The sequence below is a fragment of the Mizuhopecten yessoensis genome, unplaced genomic scaffold (assembly GCF_002113885.1).
Source record: "Mizuhopecten yessoensis strain PY_sf001 unplaced genomic scaffold, ASM211388v2 scaffold11181, whole genome shotgun sequence".
NCBI lineage: Eukaryota > Metazoa > Mollusca > Bivalvia > Pectinida > Pectinidae > Mizuhopecten > Mizuhopecten yessoensis.
This window is the reverse complement of record NW_018408920.1, coordinates 849,467-871,538: the sequence shown is the minus strand read 5'-3', so window position 1 is coordinate 871,538 and position 22,072 is coordinate 849,467. Positions and strand designations below refer to the sequence as shown.

Below are 22,072 nucleotides of genomic sequence, written 5' to 3'. Positions count from 1 at the left end.
AAATTACACCTTTATTATAAGTGCGATAAGAAATTGGCCGATCCAGGAAGTTTTGACTCTGGAAAAAAGACCGTCCCAAGATAGACGGCATACACATGCGAGCGCCGAAAGAACGAAGGCCCTGGCGACACATGTGCCATTTTTATAATGCAATTTATCGTCTCAGTTAAATCAATTTGACCTATTTAATTCAGTTCTTTTTTATTTCAAATGTTAGCATCAATTTCCAGTGGAAACAAACAACTTAACGGATATATCATAATCGTAAAGTATTACCAAACTCAGAGAGGATTGTTTCTGTATTCCGCAACAAATGTAGATTTCGAGCAAACTTTATATCCCAAAACAGTTTTTAACTCCACTCACTTGCAGTTATGTATTATACTTTGAAAAGCTGTGTATTTGATTATAGATGTGAGCCGTACAACCAGAGAGAAGAATTTAGAAGCATTGTACATTATTTTAGTGGGCTTTTCAACGTCATTTTCTCTTTCCTTTTGCATTTGAATTCAAATCTATATGATTTTTTTCTTTCCAAACAATGATACAATTGTGGTAATACTCTATCAGTACACGTGCTTAAATGACATTTAGCTGTTGATAGTACGTGATAGTATGAATTTATTGAAAAACGTGTACTAAAAATGTGTATGTACTTACTTCGAAATATGTAAGAGTTGTGTCCCTTGAATCTCATCACCAATGTGTCCGTCGTCTGAATTATCATATATAAAACGATAAACGAAGGGAGACAGATGAGGACTAGAAAGGGAGAACGGTGACCTAAAGGAATTTTTTCTAAAATTACAAACCCAATCGATGAAGAACAATTTGATTTTCTCTGGAATTGAAGTGGAAGGACACCTGAAAACTTAAAAAAAAAAACCCGGAAGAGGTTTTGAAAAACGTTTTGAAGGAGCACCTGGAGATCGAAACGGACATCTAATTCCAAATTGTACACCGACTACGAAAACGTACAGGTGGTAAGCCTAGGAGCCCAGGAATCTAAAAGTCCAGGTAAAAAACAAAGCACCCCACTAAGGATCCTAAATGTTAACTTTCAATCAATGAAAAACAAACAACATCTGTTACTAAATGTCCTAGATAGCACAAAACCTGATATAGTCATAGGCACAGAGACATGACTCAATCCTTATATAAAAGACTCAGAAATGTCCCCATCAAATTATAAGCTATTTAGAAATGATAGAAAGATAACAGAGGTTGATACAGAAGGAGGAGGCGTTCTAATCGCAATAAAAACAGACTACATCAGCGATGACGTAGAGGAACTATTACCATCCGATAATTGCGAATTGATATGGGCCAACATAGAAATCATTGGTAATAAGACCTTACACATTTGTTCTTACTACAATCCCAAAACTTCTAAGGAAGAGAGCCAACAGTGACTGAAAACATCCCGTGGGCGTGTCTCACAAATCAGCAATGCCACTCTTATAGTTGGGGTGACTTTAACCTCCTTGGTTGGGACTGGGAGACCAAATCTTTAAAACCCAATACTATTCACCATAAGATACATTACGGTTTTGGAAATTTGTTAGATGACTTTGGGCTAACTCAACTAGTACAGAAACCAACTGGGAAAAACAACACACATGACTTACTCATGACAAACTTTCCAAATCAGGTCCAACGCCTGGAAGTAATCCCAGGTTTGTCAGATCAGGACACAGTCTTTATGGAGTTTGGTAGTATCCCCCGTAAGATCAACCAGACACGCAGGAACATACGCCACAAGAGGTCGGCCAGAAGGACTCAAAATGACTGTGGTTGAAGTCTAAACTTATTATACCTGAATATGTAGAGTTGATCAAATCTAACGATAATAGACTTATTATACTTGAAAGTACTTAACTAATGAATATTAATTTCATGCAAAACATATATAGCTATAGCTCATCATGTAAAAAAAATCTGGTGGTATTGTAATTATTTACAAAGAAAAATTGAAAGGCTATTTTAAATTTCGCTCTACTGAAGTTGAATATGTCCAATGGATGAAAATTCAAAATATGTAAATAATGATGTGCTTACTGAAATTGAGAATGATGTTATTCTAACGTCGGAAAGAAATACTCTCATTGCACTACTGGGGGATGTTAACGCTAAAACTAAACACACCCTGACTATAGTGTCCCAGCACATAGTTTGATCGAAAACCTTAACGCTTACTTGTATATACATGCATCAAGTACCGGTAGATCGGTTTAGTAAGTCCAAACCAAATAACTTTGGGTTTAAATTAATTGAACTGTGTAAAAGCATGAATTTGTATATCGCTAATGGGAAGATAGGACAGGATAAATATATTGGTAAAATATAGATTTTATCTGCGGACTTATTCAATATTATAAAATAAGCATTTGATTTTGATACTGTATTGTCTGATGTACACTGCCGTGTTGAATTTGAATGTGGCTATAACACACAAAACAATTTAAAACAGACAAGAAAGTATGATAATATGCAGGAACGGGGTGGGAAATGGAAATCTAATCTGAAAGAAATTTTTGTAAAGTTCATTCAAAAAACGATACAGATCAACTAGGTTACAGCTAAACCTAGATAACATTACTGATCAGGGAGAGTTAGATGAAGTCGTAAGTAAAATTGAGAACATATTTCGGCATACATGTAAATCAGTGTTTGGTACGAAAAAAAACAGGTAAATATGAAGTACATTGATCAAAAGAATGCCCGCGGAAACGGCGAGAATTGAACAACGCGAAGCTTACCTATAAGATGGTATGAACAAAAAAAGGTAAAGAATATAGAAAAAACGATGAAAACGTGTTACCATAAATACCAGGAATTATAAGAAGGGAAAATAAGAAATACTGCTAGGACCGATACTAAAAAATTCTGAACCATTTAAAATAGAATTGATGGGAAAAACTAAAATAATACTTTGAATAAGCCATTGAATGAACCATTTAATTACCTTTAAAATCTTAACACAGACGAAAACGAAGTTGAAAACTTTGAGCTACCAGTTATAGAAGATAGTATTAATGACACCATGTTTAACGGTACAATTAAACGGTAAAATAATTTGCCGTCTTTTTATGTCTATTTCAGTAATTTTACCGTTTAAGATTATGTCATAAACACTATAACTAATAAGCGTGTGGAATGGACGGGATTCTCAATGAATATTTGAAAACTACTATTGGCTGTTGTTTACCTATATACATGTATGTTAAACTTTGTGTTTTAACATAACTCCCGACACATGTATATAATCCCAGAATCCTGGACTATTGGGTTAATTAAACCAATTTAAAAAATTGAAGGGGATGTAAATGATCTCGATAATTATAGGGGAATTACTCTCATCACTTGTCTCGGTAAACTTTTCACATCGATACGAAATGAAAGGTTGAACCAACTATCTAATGAAATAAATCTTATACATGGGAACCAAGCGGGGTTTCTAAAGGTATACTCAACATGTGAAAACATTTTTATAATTCAATCGTTAATTGAACTATATTTTTCATCTATAAAGAAACTGTACTGTGCTGTTATTGATTTTAAGAAGGCCTTTGGTACTGTGTGGTGAATTGGGATATGGCAAAAGTTGCTTAAAAGCAATATTAAAGGTAAAATTTTGAATGTCATTTTTAATTTCTACAATAATACCAAATCTTGTGTAAATAATGGAAAGGAACACACGGAATGTTTTCGTTTGTAATATCAAGGCAAGGGGAAATCTATCCTCTTTCCTATTTTCTATTTACTTGAATGATTTGGAAGATTACTTTATACAAAATTATTTGGATTGGCGCAAAGACCTTGGTGACCACTGCCAGAATTTCATTGGTACATACATAAAGTTATTTATCCTTTTATATGCAGATAATACGTGATAGTTATATTATTTGAATCTGCTGAAGGTCTACAAAAAACCCTTAATGTATTTGATGATTATTGTAAAATATGGAGGCTTAAAATTAATGTTATTTTTTTTTATTTATTTATAATCTTCCAAAAAAGGAAAATGCGTGTATTTTTTTCATTATCCTTATATGATAGTGAAATTGAAATTGTAGATTCATATCCATACCTTGGGATAATTATAAATTATACGGGGAACTATGGTAAGGTTAAAAAGAAAATTGTTGAGCAAGCACAAAAAGCAATTTTATAAAAAGATAAGAAACATTAGTTTGCCTATTAATCTACAACCGGAATTATTTGATATTTAGTTAATCCAATATAAGTATATGCTGCTGAGATGTGGGGCTATGCAAATATTAATATCTTGGAGACAATCCATCTGCAGTTTTTAAAAAGAATACTTAATATTAAAATGGTGAAATATTTCCTCTAGAAATAGAAATTAAAGTGAGAATAATTTTGTTTTGACATAAATTGATTTCAAATAATGATAAAATTGCCAGCTATATATATAGAATAATGCTACAAATTCATGGAGAGGGGTATAATCTTAATTGGATACGTTCTGTGAAAACGATTTTAAATGATATAGGTATGAATTTTGTATGGACATTCCAACAGGTTTTCTGATATAGGAAATAGCAGCAGAGGTCAAAGCACGGAATTAGAGTAGATTATCTAAGACCGTGGTCAAACATGTTCCTTATTTGAATCAAAGTTTTGTCCCGAGCCCTATTTATTGAAACTTAATAAAAAGGGACGCATATTAAGATGCAGATTTAGAACTGGAAACTTTAAAGTCCCAATTAAAACTGGGAGATGGATAGGAGTACCTAGGGAATCTATGTCGTTAATCTGTTGGGGATAAATTCCATTACTTGTTTAAATGTCCAAACAACTCAGTTAGTGTATAAGGGAAAAATTAATTCGAGTATACTATACACGTAATCCTACAATATATGTCATGTTAACTTGTATACAAATATTTGTATATTCCTTAGAAAACTTACTTCAATATTTTACAATAGAAGAAATTGTATTAAATGCCAAACAATATTTTTTTCATTTCAACAAATTTTATTGTTTAGAAAACAAATGGATTGGACAACAGGCAAGCCTATATAAGTCCTCTCTAATAGGTACCACATATATACAAGTCAAAGTGAATAAAGTAAGTAATAGATATCATAGATAGTAATGTTATATATAAAGAGAAATAGATTTTAACATGAAAGCATTGATGGTAGTATTACACGGTATTCAGAGAGTAGAATGATTACTTCGGGTAATGTATAATATTGAAATATGTAAACATCTACTCAAGATTATACATACTTGCATACCCACATGCCTACTTGTCACACACACACTCACACATACAACACATACAACACATCTATATAAGATGTGTATCACTTTTGCATTGTGTAATGTGTGCAAGTTTAAGTAAGTTAGAAATCATGTACGGTAAAAATGTTGGTGAACTATGATACTATCTATAACTTATATGTATGTATTTGTATAAGATCCACGTGTGTAATTCTGTAATTTGTAATATGGTGATCATAATGATATTATGTAATGATGAACTCTTGTTACGCATACAACCTTGAAACCTTGAGTTTTGTTTATACAATTGCTATTACTTATTTGTTTACATCCTCTATGTTAATTAGACGTCATAGTGTATTATCGCTTAAGGTTATAATGTCATCTAAAAGAAAAGCATTCCTAAAAAAAATATGTACTTTTATCAAAAAAAAAATCTGTCTGTTCCCCTGCATGAAAGTATTTATTATATGTAACTGCAGTACATCTCCGTTTCTATTATACTGTATCCCTCTATATAACCACGCATGCTATTTACTGTACATGAAATCTTTATATTTATATATCTCAGTATACCATTGTAATGCAAAGGTGTTGATACCTGGCAGCTCTACTTATTTGTTTACATGTCAGCTCTACGCCCTGGGTAATAATTACATGTCTAATCCGGAGACCACCAATGGGACGGAGTGAATACACGGTTTTATTACCACACACCATGTGATGACGTAATGTTCCCTTTCTTTATATCTACATGGAATCGATAGCAAACATCCTTATCTACATTTAAAGTATATATTCTTGGTTTATCTCATATATTGAAATTGTATGTTCAGAGATCAATCTCGTCAGCACATGTTAAATGGTTGACATATAGATAAATAATTACATTCCCATGGAGCGATTTAATTTCACGGTAAATCTATTGAGTAATATTTCAATAAACCAAACAATTCTGAGAATACATGGATTTTTTCGTTTCCACTCGGATTCAATATGATGTTTGTTTAACCATTCTTTAACAAAACAATCATTGTCACCGAAATAATTTCCAAGGATTAGTGATGATATATATTATATTATGATTTTAGACGGGAGTAGAACTAGACCGGTAGATAAGTGGCCGGCTCAAGTGATCGTTAAGTACATTGCATTTGCATAAGATGATTTATGATGAAATTTGGCACCAGCCTCTTACTTCAGCTGATTGATTATTTTCATAAACTTGGGGTTTTAGTCCCATTTTTCAATACGTTTTTTCTATTCCATAAACTATTTTTTCAATATTAAACCATAGCGTTCCAAGTGCTTGAACGGATAAGCCCGGCCTTTCCTCTTGAGCAAGTATTGCCTACGTATTTTCTGTGATATTAGTAGCTGTGATTTTTAGAATGGGTGAAAATCTATTGAGGCTTGAACAACAACGATTTTCCCGGCTTCCTTTCAATGTATACGTCTCCTGTCGTTGGCCCCGTGGCTTCTATTAGAGCATAACAAATGAGGCAGTTAATCAAGTTTGCATCATTTTAGAGAACTGTCCTGTGTGTCCGCTGGTTATAGTTAAAAAGTATATTTTCTATCGCTCTGTCTATGAGATTTCACATTTTTCTCTACATACAAGTCATTGTTGATGTCATTCCTATTACACACATTGTTCAATTTTCCCGTAGAAAATAAGCTGTATGTCACTTTCAGTGAGGTACGTATCGCTATACTGTGTGTCACTTTCAGTGAGGTACGTATCACTATACTGTGTGTCACTTTCAGAGAGGTACGTATCACTATACTATGTGTCGCTTTCAGTGAGGTACGTATCGCTATACTGTGTGTCGCTTTCAGTGAGGTACGTATCGCTATACTGTGTGTCGCTTTCAGTGAGGTACGTATCGCTATACTGTGTGTCACTTTCAGTGAGGTACGTATCGCTATACTGTGTGTCACTTTCAGTGAGGTACGTATCACTATAATATTTTGGTCAAGGAACTCATCAAAGTACAAATCGGAAGTAACGGATAGTTATATCAACACAATAAAAAAATAAGTCATGGATAATATTTTATCTGAGTAAATTTAATATTCTATATCACTAGAAGCGAGAATCATAGTTTACTAGTAAACTATTTTAAACATAACCTCATATCATTATAAAATATACAAATATTGTTAAGCATATTACTTACACTTTTTACCGCCCGCAACATAGTTTCAAAACTGCTTAATGTAGATGCTTTATTGCTATGTTAATTATATAGTTAAATAATTTTTAAAAAACTTCTAATGATATATTGAATAAATGTTCTGAATAATGTACTTTTAGGGAATTCAATTCTTATTTTAAAGAAATACAACACACGGATATACATATTTCAATTGTAATTGTGGTTTTGTCGATCGTTTCTGTTTAGATATTGAAACACTCTCTGGGAACAGCGAAAAGACAAAATGTGCGTTACTCGGCCTAAAAGCAACACTAAGGTTCCCCGTTCATTTTACACCTTGCTGTACGTGCATTTGGGGACGATTGCGGTTTCAAAATTGATCCGTCGCTACAGGCCTGGTATTTCGAGGATAGTCAACTACGTCATGACTTAAAAGACGTGACTCGCAAGTGATGTAGCTGTATTAAGTCGACCCGAGTTCTATATAAATTACTAGGAGCGAGAATCATAGTTTAGTGGTAAACTATTTTAAACAAGTTGTACCACATAACCTCATATTAAACAAGGGCGGTAGGAGAAAAGCGTGATTTGCCAATATATTGTTGACATGTTATATTATAAAATATACAAATATTGTTAAGCATATTACTTACTTATTTAAAAATGTCTCAAACCTATAACAGTCAACATCCTCTTGACTGTGAAGATTTAAGATTTCACTAAACAAATGCTCAAAAACTCCAAAGAAATCCAATTAGGTTATTTTGGGATAAAATATTCATATATGGTTCACCATATTGCTTGCACTTATTACAAATGCCCCAAACTTGTATAGTAACATATAGCGTGCGATGAATCGGCACTGTAAAAATCTTGCTTAAAAAGTGTAATTCAACTGCCCCTGAAATATGAAAATATCGCTTGGCACTTTGCCTTTACTCCCCTTACCATCACCCCAACCTTGTAATATTCAACAGCCTCTTGATTGTGATGAAACTAAACACCTACTAAAATCTGAAGTGGGACGCCGACGTCGGGTGGCTACATTAGCACCCAACCTCCACCCCCACCCCCACCCCCTTTTTATATCGAATATGAAAGCTAAAAAAGTTGGAAACAGAAAACAGATTATACCAACCTCTTCAGTCCTTCCCTGTAACATATATTTTAAATTCAATCAAGTTATAATCTGGATGGAAATGGATGAATGGAAGGATGGAAGGAAGGAAGGAAGGATGGAAGGAAGAAAGAAAGAAAATGTGGTTCGGACAGAATTGATGATAAATATACAATGGGCTGGACACGAAAACTAAATCTTCACCAGAGACTGTTTTACCTCGTAGTTCCCCTTCCGCCCATCCCACTTAACTGTCAGCGTCCGAAATGTAAAATAATTACAAGGACGTGTCAAACTGGGGCACTATTTAATATAAACTTTATTTCATTTTTCATTTTTTTTTCATTTACAGTATGATGTAAAGAAATACACAATTGTTGAAAAAGGACTCGGAAACTAGTTCTACATCTTATGTAGATCCATCTCCAGTGGAAGAAATACATAAGAGATTAACACAGTTTATAAACTCCGTAATTCATAACAATAATCCCGATATTATCTCACTTTGTTCTCAAAGTTTAAAATGAAAGATAACTACTTGAATTAGATAAACAATGGTTAAAACACATTACTTTGTAAAACAGCCGACGAAAAAACCGATTAAAAGTTTTTCAGAAAATTGTGCAAATCCGAGCAACACATACAAAACACAATCCTCTAGACAAACGTACTACAGCATACTGATAAAATCGTATATTCTAATAAAAACATTGTAAAAACGAAGACCAAAGTAATTACGCCATGAATAATAAATCTCCTTTATAAAAGTGTAAAAGGATAGTCGCCATAGATTATATAATATAAGATGCATTACCGCGATATATATCAATAAAACTGTCCCATTGATTACCATTATTTATAGAAAAAATACAATAAGTATACTTTTTATAAATCAAACTTAAAGAAAATATCTATACAACAACTTACGTTGTTTCTGTACCATATTACAAACATACTTTTCGTCCTTTGGAACGGAGAAAACGTAATTAAATTGGATAAATTCGGTCCAATCTAATCTCTTCAAATTCTACACTAACAATATTCAATCGTGATAGACCAAGCATACCTTTGCTCCTACCCAATCCCCGAGCATGTCAGGGTACTACCGGTAGAGGGTGGGTGGAAGAGAGGATTGTGCGTAGGGATGGATTAAAGAGCTAACACAACAGACCAACGTAATGTAATTGTGAGACTTCCAAAAAATTTCAACGTAGTTATGTAGAAATACAATTTATCTAGCATTATAATACGTCTATCAATTATTCTATCAATCTTAACTGAATCACAACGCCCCCACCATCCGTGTCAATCAACAATATAGACTTCACCATTGACCATGTCGATATGCTAATCATTTAATGATAACATATATCGGTATTTTTCTTTACTTTTAGATATATAATATACTTTATAAATAACAGATTTCCGTTTAACCGACGCTAACAGTTCACATTTTGTGAGTAAATACAACAGAAGTTGATCGTTCATGATTTTCTTGTTTATTCTTGACATTACATCATGTAATTTCCTGTTTGTAAATAAATTAGTTCTATCCCACTTCGGATAAGACAAACAAATACTCGTCAGAAATCTCGGAACAGGCACACCTGGTAGAAAGAATTGTTAGCTTTAATATAAAAAGTTTGAAATATATGAAAAAATATAACTATTTAATTAATTACGTATACAATGGAATGTCGTTAATTCTGTCTGAAAAGCAGCTTTGTTTTCATTTATTTCGAATTTCATTTCGTCGATAAAATAACCCGTGCTTCATATAACATATTTCTTTTCTTTACTTATACACCCACAATTCTTTATACACCCACAATTCTTTGAATGCTCACAAAATTAAATTAAAAACACACCTAAGATGACATATCTTGAAAACTTTTAACCCGTCAAAGTGATAACGGCCATTCCTGTGACTGATTTACGACATTGCTATCGATATGATAGCTATTATTCGTCAGGACACGGTTATGTAGATGTGTATATATCGATTTACATAGGTAAAACAATCATATTAAATTTAGACATTACGCGTCAAACTGAACCAGTATAAATATGAGTCGTAGTCAGATATTTTCATTTCTGGCTCAGTATATGATAGACAATACTATACATGCGCATATCACATTTAACATAAGAACAACTGTTAATAGTTTGTAACGTTTTTTTATTCTTCTCAGCGCATGAATTGTTCAATTTGAAAATCTTATTTTGAACATTGAACATAAAAGTTTTCCTTAAAATCAACTCGATTGGACTTTATAACAGAGTGATTCTTCAATTGGAATAACTTCCGGAGATGCATAAGGATATTCTGCGAGCGCTTTTAAATGTAACAATATACCTGATAATGATGAACATTTGCTTTACATCCGGGTCTTATGTGTGTCCGACCATGTGCCGATGTCAATTCAACGTCATTGTATCATGCGATGCTGGTCTTCAAACAATCCCAAAAGACATTTCGGAACTTACCAAGTCGTTACATCTGGCTGGGAATGTGACGTTACAAAATAGCTTTAAACGTGTTCGTCCGGCCGACTTACCGAATATGTCCGAACTCCGACATATTTCATTTAGTTTTAGTGAAATCGAGGCTCTCGACGATTATACGTTCAGTAACTTCAAGGAACTCCGGCAACTGCGGCTGAACCACAACAACATCCAACAGATCGGACCTAAAACATTTGCTGGACTTTCGAAATTGGAAGTTCTTGATTTGTCTGGTAATCTGGGTATCAAAATCAGTGATGGAACATTCCGGGATCTTCCTTTGCTTCAAGAACTGTATATAGGTGAGATCAATTTGCAGGAATTAGATGTTAATGTTTTCCACGGTTTAACCCGATTGAAAGTTCTGGACATACACGGCAATTCAATCAAGCATCTAGGTGAGCTTCATATGAACTTGTTTCCTAATTTGAATGTTTTAGATATTTCCTCAAACTCATTGATAGCGTTGGATGAACAAGTATGGGAATTTATTTCTAAGCTACAGACATTATATATTGGCGGTAATTCATGGGAATGCAATTGCAATATGAAGATTTTAAAGAGTCATCCTTCTCTCCGTAATATAACAGACGCTATAATTTGTGATGGACCCAGCCCGCTTCAATACATACCACTTTCGCGGGTCGCAGGTTCCGACTTGAAATGTCAGCCACCGAAAATCATCGATTGTGACAAGATACAAACACACATAAAATTGGGAGACACCTTGACAATGTCGTGCAATATAACGGGAGATCCTTTCCCTTTTATAGAGTGGAAAACTCCCAGAAAATCCCTGCTATATCCATATAATACGACATTAGGGTCGCTTTCTGTTTATGAAAATGGATCTTTACATGTGATGTCGACCTCATTGTTAGACAGTGGAATGTGGACACTGAAAATATCAAACTCAGAGGGTATGGTCAAGAGAAACTTCAGTGTTGATGTTCAAGCAACTGAAACAACGACGAATCCACCATCAACCACCGACACGACCACGAGGCTACATGTGACACTTACGCCGTCGCCAACCAAGCTACAAGCCACAACTGTGCAAAAAGATAAAAAGCCACAAACGGCGGGAAAACATTCAACACCAAGAAAACCTACATCAGCAGTACCAATTTCTTCAACATCACAAACGTTTTCTGCAAAGACAAAGTCTTTGAAGCAAATCTCTATAAAAATGACACCAGTGATATCCCAGCCGTCACAACAACCTATACCAGACTTCGGCCAAACTGATCAAGGGTCAACAGAGGCGGCTTGGGGTTCAACAGGCATCATCGTAGCGTCCGTGGCAGGAGGGTGTAGCTTAATTCCCATCACCTCTTTGCTTATACTTCTGTTTAAGTATATTTCAGCCAAGAAGAAAGTAGGCACTGCCGTAACCGAGGATACCGGTTCTACGTCTCACTGGCGCCTTGAGTCTGTTTGACACTTAACGTTCCTGTTCCATATCCGTGCAGCCTCTAAACCCTTGTCACCGCACGCGTAAAACACCATACACACATTTCCCCGAAAGATTCCATTTTACATCATGCTCCTAGATTATCGATAGTTCTTACTATTCAAATATCATGTCTTAATTGAGATGGACGTCGCTGTTTTAACTACAAGATTTTCATGAACTGATATGATTTTTTTCAGTATGAAAGAATTTGTTATGGTTTTAAATTATTCTTTCTATAATTCTATAATTTATTCATTGTTTTGATGTCTCGCATATTTTGTTGTTTACAAATTTTGCATAATATCATATCCACCCATGGATATCAGTGTCATAATTCGTGTTTTGTTAAATATAGATATTCTACATCACTCTTCATCTTTTGTACAATTTATATTAAATGAAATTAAACATTGTTGTTTTTATAAGATTGAATTTATTTTTTCTTCGGTATTTGTACTTCGTATCTTCATATTGTAGAGCCTTTGTGATACACGTGAGAACATGAGTGTAATGGAGAGCAAAGTTGCAACCTAATAATTGAATCTTAATACGTAAACACTCCCGACGTATTCTTATCGAATAGGAAGAAACTGAACTGACGTGGCAAAGAAGTGCGTATATAACATCCGGGTCCTACACAAAGGTTCGCTGAGTCTCATTTAGATGAACTTTGATATCACGAACCATGATAAGTTGATAGTGGTATTTTTTACCCTGAAGGTATAATTATTGATTAATCAATTATCTTAACACGTCGGTATTCTCTTGTTGATTTTTGAAGTGAAAAACAGAACAAAACAACAAAATAAAACAAAACAAGAGAATGCCGACGTGTCGACACAAAAAGTTATATGCTGCAAAAACGTCAACACACAAAAGCAATATAGCATCAACACTCGAAACGAAAACATACTGTCAATACATTGACAAAAACACTTCACAATTTCAACTAAAAAGACGAAAACAAACAGTGTGATTACACAATAACAAAATCAACAAAATGGTGTAAACGAGAAAAAACCACCAAAACAGATAGCAGTAACAACAGAAGACACCAAAAAGACAGCTTAGATCAATTGTTGCACCCGCCACAATATAATACAAAATGTCTTTGAACGGAAGGTGGTGGTATATCGGGGTTATACTGTATGTAGGTGGCGGTATATCGGGGTTATACTGTATGTATGTCAGTGCTCGATGATTTCAGGCTTAGTGGACGTATGGTGCCACTCACTGGCAAATCATTGTTGGAATCAATTAAAACGTCATCACCCGTTTATATCGATATATTATATTTAGGGTATGCTGGGAGACACACCGTAAACATAAAAACGACAAAAACCAATTAAAAACAATTATGAAAGGGAAATATAAGTATTTGAATTAAAAAAAAACACCGCATATCTCAGTCAGTAACAGTAATATCAAAGTCGTCGTCAGACCTATGATAAAAGCCCCAGTGTTTTAATGGGTACTATGTAAATATCCCCCAGCAGACATGTAATAGAGTACCACAGTTCGACATAGGTTCAGGAGCTGCATTTGCTTTATAAATATGCAGATATTTATACACATACACTCCAAACTTATGACGTTTATATGGGCGGGGTCAGTAGTGATGCCGGTATTTAATACATTATAAGGTATGCAATATGTATATATTTATACACACAAACCCCAAACTTATGACGTTTATAAGGGCGGGGTCAGAAGTGATGCCGGTATTTAATACATTATAAGGTATGCAATATGTATACATTTATACACACAAACCCCAAACTTATGACGTTTATATGGGCGGGGGCAGTAGTGATGCCGGTATTTAATACATTATAAGGTATGCAATATGTATATATTTATACACACAAACCCCAAAAATTATGACGTTTATAAGGGCGGGGTCAGTAGTGATGCCGGTATTTAATACATTATAAGGTATGCAATATGTATATATTTATAAACACAAACCCCAAAAATTATGACGTTTATAAGGGCGGGGTCAGTAGTGATGCCGGTATTTAAAACATTATAAGGTATGCAATATGTATATATTTATCCACACAAACCCCAAAAATTATGACGTTTATAAGGGCGGGGTCAGTAGTGATGCCGGTATTTAATACATTATAAGGTATGCAATATGGATATATTTATACACACAAACTCCAAACTTATGACGTTTATATGGGCGGGGCCAGTAGTGATGCCGGTATTTAAATCATTATAAGGTATGCAATATGTATATATTTATAAACACAAACCCCAAAAATTATGACGTTTATAAGGGCGGGGTCAGTAGTGATGCCGGTATTTAAAACATTATAAGGTATGCAATATGTATATATTTATAAACACAAACCCCAAAAATTATGACGTTTATAAGGGCGGGGTCAGTAGTGATGCCGGTATTTAAAACATTATAAGGTATGCAATATGTATATATTTATACACCCAACCTCCAAACTTATGACGTTTATATGGGCGGGGTCAGTAGTGATGACGGTATTTAATACATTATAAGGTATGCAATATGTATACATTTATACACACAAACCCCAAACTTATGACGTTTATATGGGCGGGGTCAGTAGTGATGCCGGCATTTAATACATTATAAGGTATGCAATATGTATACATTTATACACACAAACCCCAAACTTATGACGTTTATAAGGGCGGGGTCAGTAGTGATGCCGGTATTTAAAACATTATAAGGTATGCAATATGTATATATTTATAAACACAAACCCCAAAAATTATGACGTTTATAAGGGCGGGGTCAGTAGTGATGCCGGTATTTAAAACATTATAAGGTATGCAATATGTATATATTTATCCACACAAACCCCAAAAATTATGACGTTTATAAGGGCGGGGTCAGTAGTGATGCCGGTATTTAATACATTATAAGGGATGCAATATGTATATATTTATACACACAAACTCCAAACTAATGACGTTTATATGTGCGGGGTCAGTAGTGATGTCGGTATTTAATACATTATAAGGTATGCAATATGTATATATTTATCCACACAAACCCCAAAAATTATGACGTTTATAAGGGCGGGGTCAGTAGTGATGCCGGTATTTAAAACATTATAAGGTATGCAATATGTATATATTTATACACACAAACTCCAAACTAATGACGTTTATATGGGCGGGGTCAGTAGTGATGTCGGTATTTAATACATTATAAGGTATGCAATATGTATAACTCAGCTGGTGACAGTTCCTCTACACGATCTATACGATAACTATGACAAACACTCCTTCCATCGATACGTGGGCTTTCTTCTTCGTGCAATATTCATTTTCTTGTCATATTGCAGAACAGTGTTCAATCAATTATATTTCGGTGGTTGCGCTAATGTGAGTTTTATTTGTTTTGCAGATTCGCTTTTTGACATGGCATTCCTGTAACTCTTCCAGGAAAACTATACAAATTATTTACAATTGTAATGACTTTTGTTCTTTTCTCTTCGTTTTATGGTGTTAATGAATAAAAAAGAATAGATGATTAAAGGATTCCATTTCATTTATTTTAATTTAATTTTAATTTTATCTCAATATTTATGAAGACTGCATTTTCACTTGTTAACTGACAATTAGGTTGATACTTAATCCTCTAGCCACACCCTTTATATTGTCCCCCTGTCACGCCCTTCTCTGAGTTTGACATTCCAAAGTGCATGGGCGACTCCTGGTCACCCAAAGCGTAACAAGTAAGTTAGATATATATAACTATTGTAAGTTTCACACTGACATTCCTATACGTATCCGAATATTTGAACCTTTGGTCACAGTATCTACACTGCGTCTACGTCATTATGATCTGTGCAATATGGATTGATCGGTGGGTGTAACCACCAAGTTCTGGTCATAACCGACCATTCGGCAAAATCCAATAAATCGTTTGAAGAATCAGCTACTAAAGTAAATGTTTTATTTAGTAGTGTTTTTACAGAATTCTTTTGTCCCGGTGTTTCGATATAATGAGGATTGACTTTGTCTTTATGTTATTGTTTTTGTTCTCCTTATGTTTATAAAGAATTTTATTTAAAAAATAGTTTTATTACTTAATATTCATAAACTTAATAGCATGAAGTTTCTTTTTTTAGAAAACGTAATTATATAATTTATTATAATTAAAAATACATGTGCTAAAATGAAATATAAGACTTCGATAAATCAGTCTGATGGATATTTTTTCAATTCAATTAGGGACTGAATCAAAGACAACGGAGTCAATAATCTAGCATTATAACTGTTTTTAATACATGTACTCTGACTGCAGAAGTATGATGTCCTCTTCGTAAATTGATAATGTTAATTTCAGTCATGAAAACGTCAACAAAACAACGTAATGGAATAAGGCTTAAAATATACTTGTATGATTTCTAAGTCAAACACAATAATTAAAGCTAATAATGAAGAAATACTACGACACGTTTAGTTCGTTCCTTTCTTTTTTAAAATGTAAAATATTAAAGGAAGACTTCACATATACTCATTGATCTCGAAATTATCATACTTATTTTTGATATTGTTCTTTAATGATAGATTTAGTTAAAATCAATTCACAGACCTAAATATATTTGTCCAAAAATATTTAGAAATGGAAGCATGAATGACGTTTTTATGCATTGGAATTCGGTGAAGAAAGTGAGACACTTAAGACAAGTATTAGCCGTCATCCAGCTTGAAACATACATGGATGAAAATAAAGAATGAATGATTTATAGTGCAAAATTGACAAGCAAAACGAATTAGATTAATATAATCAATTAAAACACATTCTGAAAGACGTCAAATTCGTTAGAATATACAATGTTAACCGTGGATAGACATCCTGTTCAATTTCACTTTGCCGTTGTTTGATGCCCCAGAGTGACTTAAGTCACATCATCGTTTTTCCCATTGTTGATATATGTGAAATATAACAAAGAACACCCTGGTAACATGTTCGGTACGGACCATTGTTCTTTAGAAAACTATTAGATTGTCAATTCATAAGAATGTAAGAAATTTAATTTACCCATGCTTAAAAGTCGAGCCCTGCTCATCTAAGCGCCACTTACCGGGTTGTCCAACTACCAAGTCAGTGTTCCTGCCACCTTTGCTGGGAATAAGGATTGCCGGATTATCTGCTCTTTATGAAATATCAATCCGTATAAGTAACCTCAATGAGGTCATGGAAACAACGATAATTTGGTGAGAAAATTAAAACTGATTTACTTAATCGGTTGATTAAATTTATTGTAGGAATTGTCACATGATGTATGAACAGAAAAAAAAATGATCGTGATATAAGAAATCATTTTTTCTTATTAGCTGACAGCATGAAAAAAACGAAAGGAAACAGAAATTGAAATAGCAAGTTCCTCAAAATTGTGAGAATAAATAAGTTATCAGCGTGTTGCTTGTTATGATTAGAATAATTATTCCCCGATAAAAATAACGTAACAAACGATGCCATATAATGTACGTGAAATTAAAACAAAGCAAAAACAAATAATAAACAGACAAAGTCAATGGAATCGCCAAAGGTTTTATTGTGCAACAAAAAAAAAATCCCGGATTCAAAATAAAGTGCAGGAGGAATTGTATAGTTCGAACGAGCACATGTCATGTGTCATATAGTAGACAACAAAACAAGGCAACAAGCAACCCAATTGCACGATTCTTTCACAATAATGCCTGAATATGAATATTTAACAGAATAACAAGCCAACCACAAACATAAACAAGACTCTCATTTCACGTGAACGTATTTTCACAGTTTTCTTGAATATTTATTTTTATGTATGAATAAAATTCATTAAGATTAGTCTACATAAATAAGTAAAACACATTCGCCGCAAATATACGTTAAGCATGAATTATTTAACATGAAAAATCAATAACAAGAAAATATGGTTCAATCTATTAAAAAAAAATACAAAAAAATAAATAACAAAGTACTATTTACACGAAATGTAGAGATATCATCAGTAACAATTACAAATCAACAAATTTTAACGAAAAGAAGCATATGTATCATATCTTCTCTTCAAATGAATGCATATGCTTTAATTACAATATCACACCTTACACTTAATTAATATTCTAAACATGTAATAAAACTAAAACACTATAAGCCTGACCTGAAAATGAGACGAATTTAAAAAAATAACCAGTCATTGTCTTATTCCTATAATCACTCAATTCACCAACAGGAGTTTCTTATATCCATTATTTCTATGCGAATATTATAATATTATATATGTATCCAACATCTCGGATAAGTTTAGATTATTTTATGAAACCACAACATGAAGTAGAGGTACTAGAAACTAACTTATTTCATCTTTTAAACTGTATGTTAATGTAATCTTCCATTATAATCTAACGTCCTAAATACCGACGCGGTAATAAACTAGATTAAAAAAAGTTAATACTAAAATCTTTTACGATCCATATCAAGATAAATCTAGTGCTGTAGTGTGGCGTTTATTATTCGCGAATGTTGAACATTTACTATGTTAGGACTATTCTGTGAATTCCAAATACCTTCCAAATATTCATCATGCCGGAATAAAAATCTATTCGACCTATTTAATGTTTTGTTCAGAGGTCTTTATTTCAAACAAGAAAACTTGATTTGTTAGGTTTTATAGATTTTATAATGCGTCATTCGATTTTGAAGCTTACATATCTCCTCGTTATTGTTAAAGTTACAAGCATTTACAATACAACTCATGCTTTGATGTTTGCATAACAACAAAGACTAGCAATAAATAGTAATAAAAAATAACCTCTGTTGTAAAATAATACAACACAAAATTATCTTCTCGATACGACTCTCGATTAAGTTGATATCTATAATTGACATTAAGTATGTTCCTAGTAGACGTAATGGCTACCAACGCGTTTCCCCTGTTTTGCATTTTTTAATTACGTGTGATAGAAGCACAATATTGAAACATTAATATTCATTTATGGAACTATATTACTTCAATTCGCTTATATATGCTGAATCGGATTATTCAAATAAAATTAACAGTTCAAAGGTAAAATCATTTCTGTATAAATGTTATCACAGTCACATTAAATAAAAGTAGCGACTACATAGAATCACAATAACCGAGAGACACTGTAAACTACAATATTTAAACCACTCGTACTGTGTTAGTCCTCCTGTCTCCCCAATGTTTTCCATTGTTGCACAATCATAATATTTTGAACATATTTTGCCCACATCTATTTTGTCGTCTAAATCAAGGGCGAGCAAGATGAAATTATAATAGATGCGAACACTGCACACGAAACATCCTCCTATGTTACTTCCTCTAGTGTCATTTGTTTTCTTCAGAAATCATTAACACGGTGACGACGTGGAGATCTTACCGAATCAAAGTCATTGTCCTGTCGGATGCTGATGTCCTCCACCCGGTTACTGCCCTTCTTCCTCTTCACACAGTAGACGATGACGGCGATGAGGACGATCAGAAGTAGACCTCCTCCGCCAGCTCCTGCTATCATCATCATGTTCATTCCACCACCGTCTTCGTCTGCCCTATTAGTTGGTTTGACCTCATCGCTATCGTCGTCTGTCTTGTCATTGTCATCTGGTGGGATGTTAGTCGGGTTAGGGTTTACATGATCGGGGGCTTTATGGGTTACCGTACCCCCATTAGCTGACTGATACTCGCTGCTGCTTAATATCGTATTTGCGGTTGTAGATTTCAAAGTACTTGTAGTTGGTGTCGTCTGTGGCGGCGTTGTTGATGTGGTTGTTGTCGGCGTTGATGTTGTCGGCGTTGATGTTGTCGGCGTTGTTGTTGATGTTGTCGTTGTCGCCGTCGGCGTTGTTGTCGATGTGGTTGGTGTAGGCGTTGTTGTCGATGTTGTTGTTGTCGTCGTCGGCGAGGTTGTGGTTGTGGTTGTGGTTGTTGTTGTTGTTGACGTTGTTGTGGTGGTGGTTGTTTTGGGGGTAACAACTATTTTCAGTTGATGACTTTTCTGACCGATTGAATTGCTGACACCGAGTGTCCACGTACCGTCATCGGCCTGTGAGACGTTGAAAATATCCAAGGATCCTGTTCTAGAAACATAGTAGTTTGAAGTGTTTTCGTAAGTGAATTCTACATTCTTTCCATCATATCTTGTCCAGGTCACATCCGGATATGGATCTCCCCCCAATTCACACCACATCCGAAGGGATGACGTTTCCATCACAACGTACGTTTCAGTTGTACAATTGACTATTTGGGGTGCAACACACTTAAACTCTAAATCAGGAACGCGCAAAATCGGAGCATATTTCAGACGTTCTGGGCCGTAGCAAACTAATGCGTCACTGGCATATTCAGGGTCCAGAGCCTTTTTCGTTGAATGCTTTAACCATCGTAATTCGCAATTACATTGGAGTGGATTTCCCGACATTTTGACTGTAGTGAGATGTGAAAACGTGTCGTTGTACCGTTTGGACAGTCCCTTTAGAAGGTTTCTCGATAAATCCAAGTGTTGTAAGTTCGGGAATACAGCCCCAAAATCAAATTCAATTTTCCATATTTTGTTTCCATGGACATCCAAAAGTCTGAGATGTTTCAAATTTGTGAACATAACAGGAAGAAGGCGTTCCAAGTCCATTTCGGCAATATAGAGTTCTTCCAGATTCGAAAGACTATCAAAAGTCTTTTCGCTCAGCTCACAATGCGGATTCCCGCTGATCTGTAGGGAAACCAGATTTGTTAGCCCCAAAAATGTCTTGTCAGTTATTCGGGGAATGTTGTTATATGACAGATCTAGATATGTCAACGAAGCCCGAGATAAAAATGTGTCATCTGCGATTGTGTTAATTTCGCAATAAGCCATTTGTAACGAAACTAGTCCAGGCATGGGTTGAAAGTCACTCCGATGTATGGTAGGGATACTGTTGTGTGTCATGTAGTTTCCATTAATTGAGAGCAATTTGATGGTATCGGTTAGTGGTGACGGAAACGCCGTGAATCCTGCACTACAACTAACCGTAAAGGGGCTTTGGCACACACAACCCGTTGGACAAGGCGTTTGACTATTCCCAGGTAATACAAAAAGCACTAATATCAAAAACGTAATTTCCATGGTAGTATACCTGTTTTGTTCCATATCTATTCGCTATAATTCCTACTGATTTCTCGAATCTGTATATTTTCTGTGGTGTTGATAATGATAAAAAGAAACAGCACGCAATATACGCGAAGAAAATTTCCAAAATATATTTAAGCCCTCACAAAGTGGCTGTCGTATCATCTACCGAACCCCCTGCTGCTGCACAGGGCCTGCGATCATTTATCGGCACATACAAATTACTCAGTCGCGTGCTTCCCAGATATGCAGACCTCCTCGACCCGTTAAATGAGGCTACAGCAGGAATAAAATGATAACGTCGCTATCTCTATATGTCCGCCATCATGTACGGGGTGACATTGTATTATCATTCCTCGACTATATTTCAGTTCGGTGATTGATAAGGTTATGACACCACCACAAGCATATACTTTCTTTGTATATACTATCTAAACACATTATGGAATATCTATATATATCTACATG

The 22,072-nt window shown here is 34.4% G+C and overlaps 2 protein-coding genes across 2 annotated transcripts; one reads left to right on the top strand and one right to left on the bottom strand.

Moving 5' to 3' along the window:
• The first annotated feature begins 10,992 nt into the window (after positions 1-10,992).
• On the top strand, positions 10,993-12,475 carry LOC110440438 (immunoglobulin superfamily member 10-like). Its single transcript, XM_021483515.1, has one exon. It carries the CDS (start codon positions 11,093-11,095, stop codon positions 12,473-12,475), a length of 1,383 nt encoding a protein of 460 aa, XP_021339190.1. The 5' UTR covers positions 10,993-11,092.
• A 5,873-nt stretch (positions 12,476-18,348) lies between these two features.
• LOC110440437 (leucine-rich repeat and fibronectin type III domain-containing protein 1-like protein) lies at positions 18,349-21,773 on the bottom strand. Its single transcript, XM_021483514.1, has one exon. It carries the CDS (start codon positions 21,623-21,625, stop codon positions 19,844-19,846), a length of 1,782 nt encoding a protein of 593 aa, XP_021339189.1. The 5' UTR covers positions 21,626-21,773; the 3' UTR covers positions 18,349-19,843.
• Positions 21,774-22,072: the final 299 nt, after the last annotated feature.

Coding starts and splice junctions, on each gene's coding strand:
- LOC110440438 (XM_021483515.1), top strand. CDS start 11,093: ATGTCCGAACTCCGACATATTTCATTTAGTTTTAGTGAAATCGAGGCT.
- LOC110440437 (XM_021483514.1), bottom strand. CDS start 21,625: ATGGAACAAAACAGGTATACTACCATGGAAATTACGTTTTTGATATTA.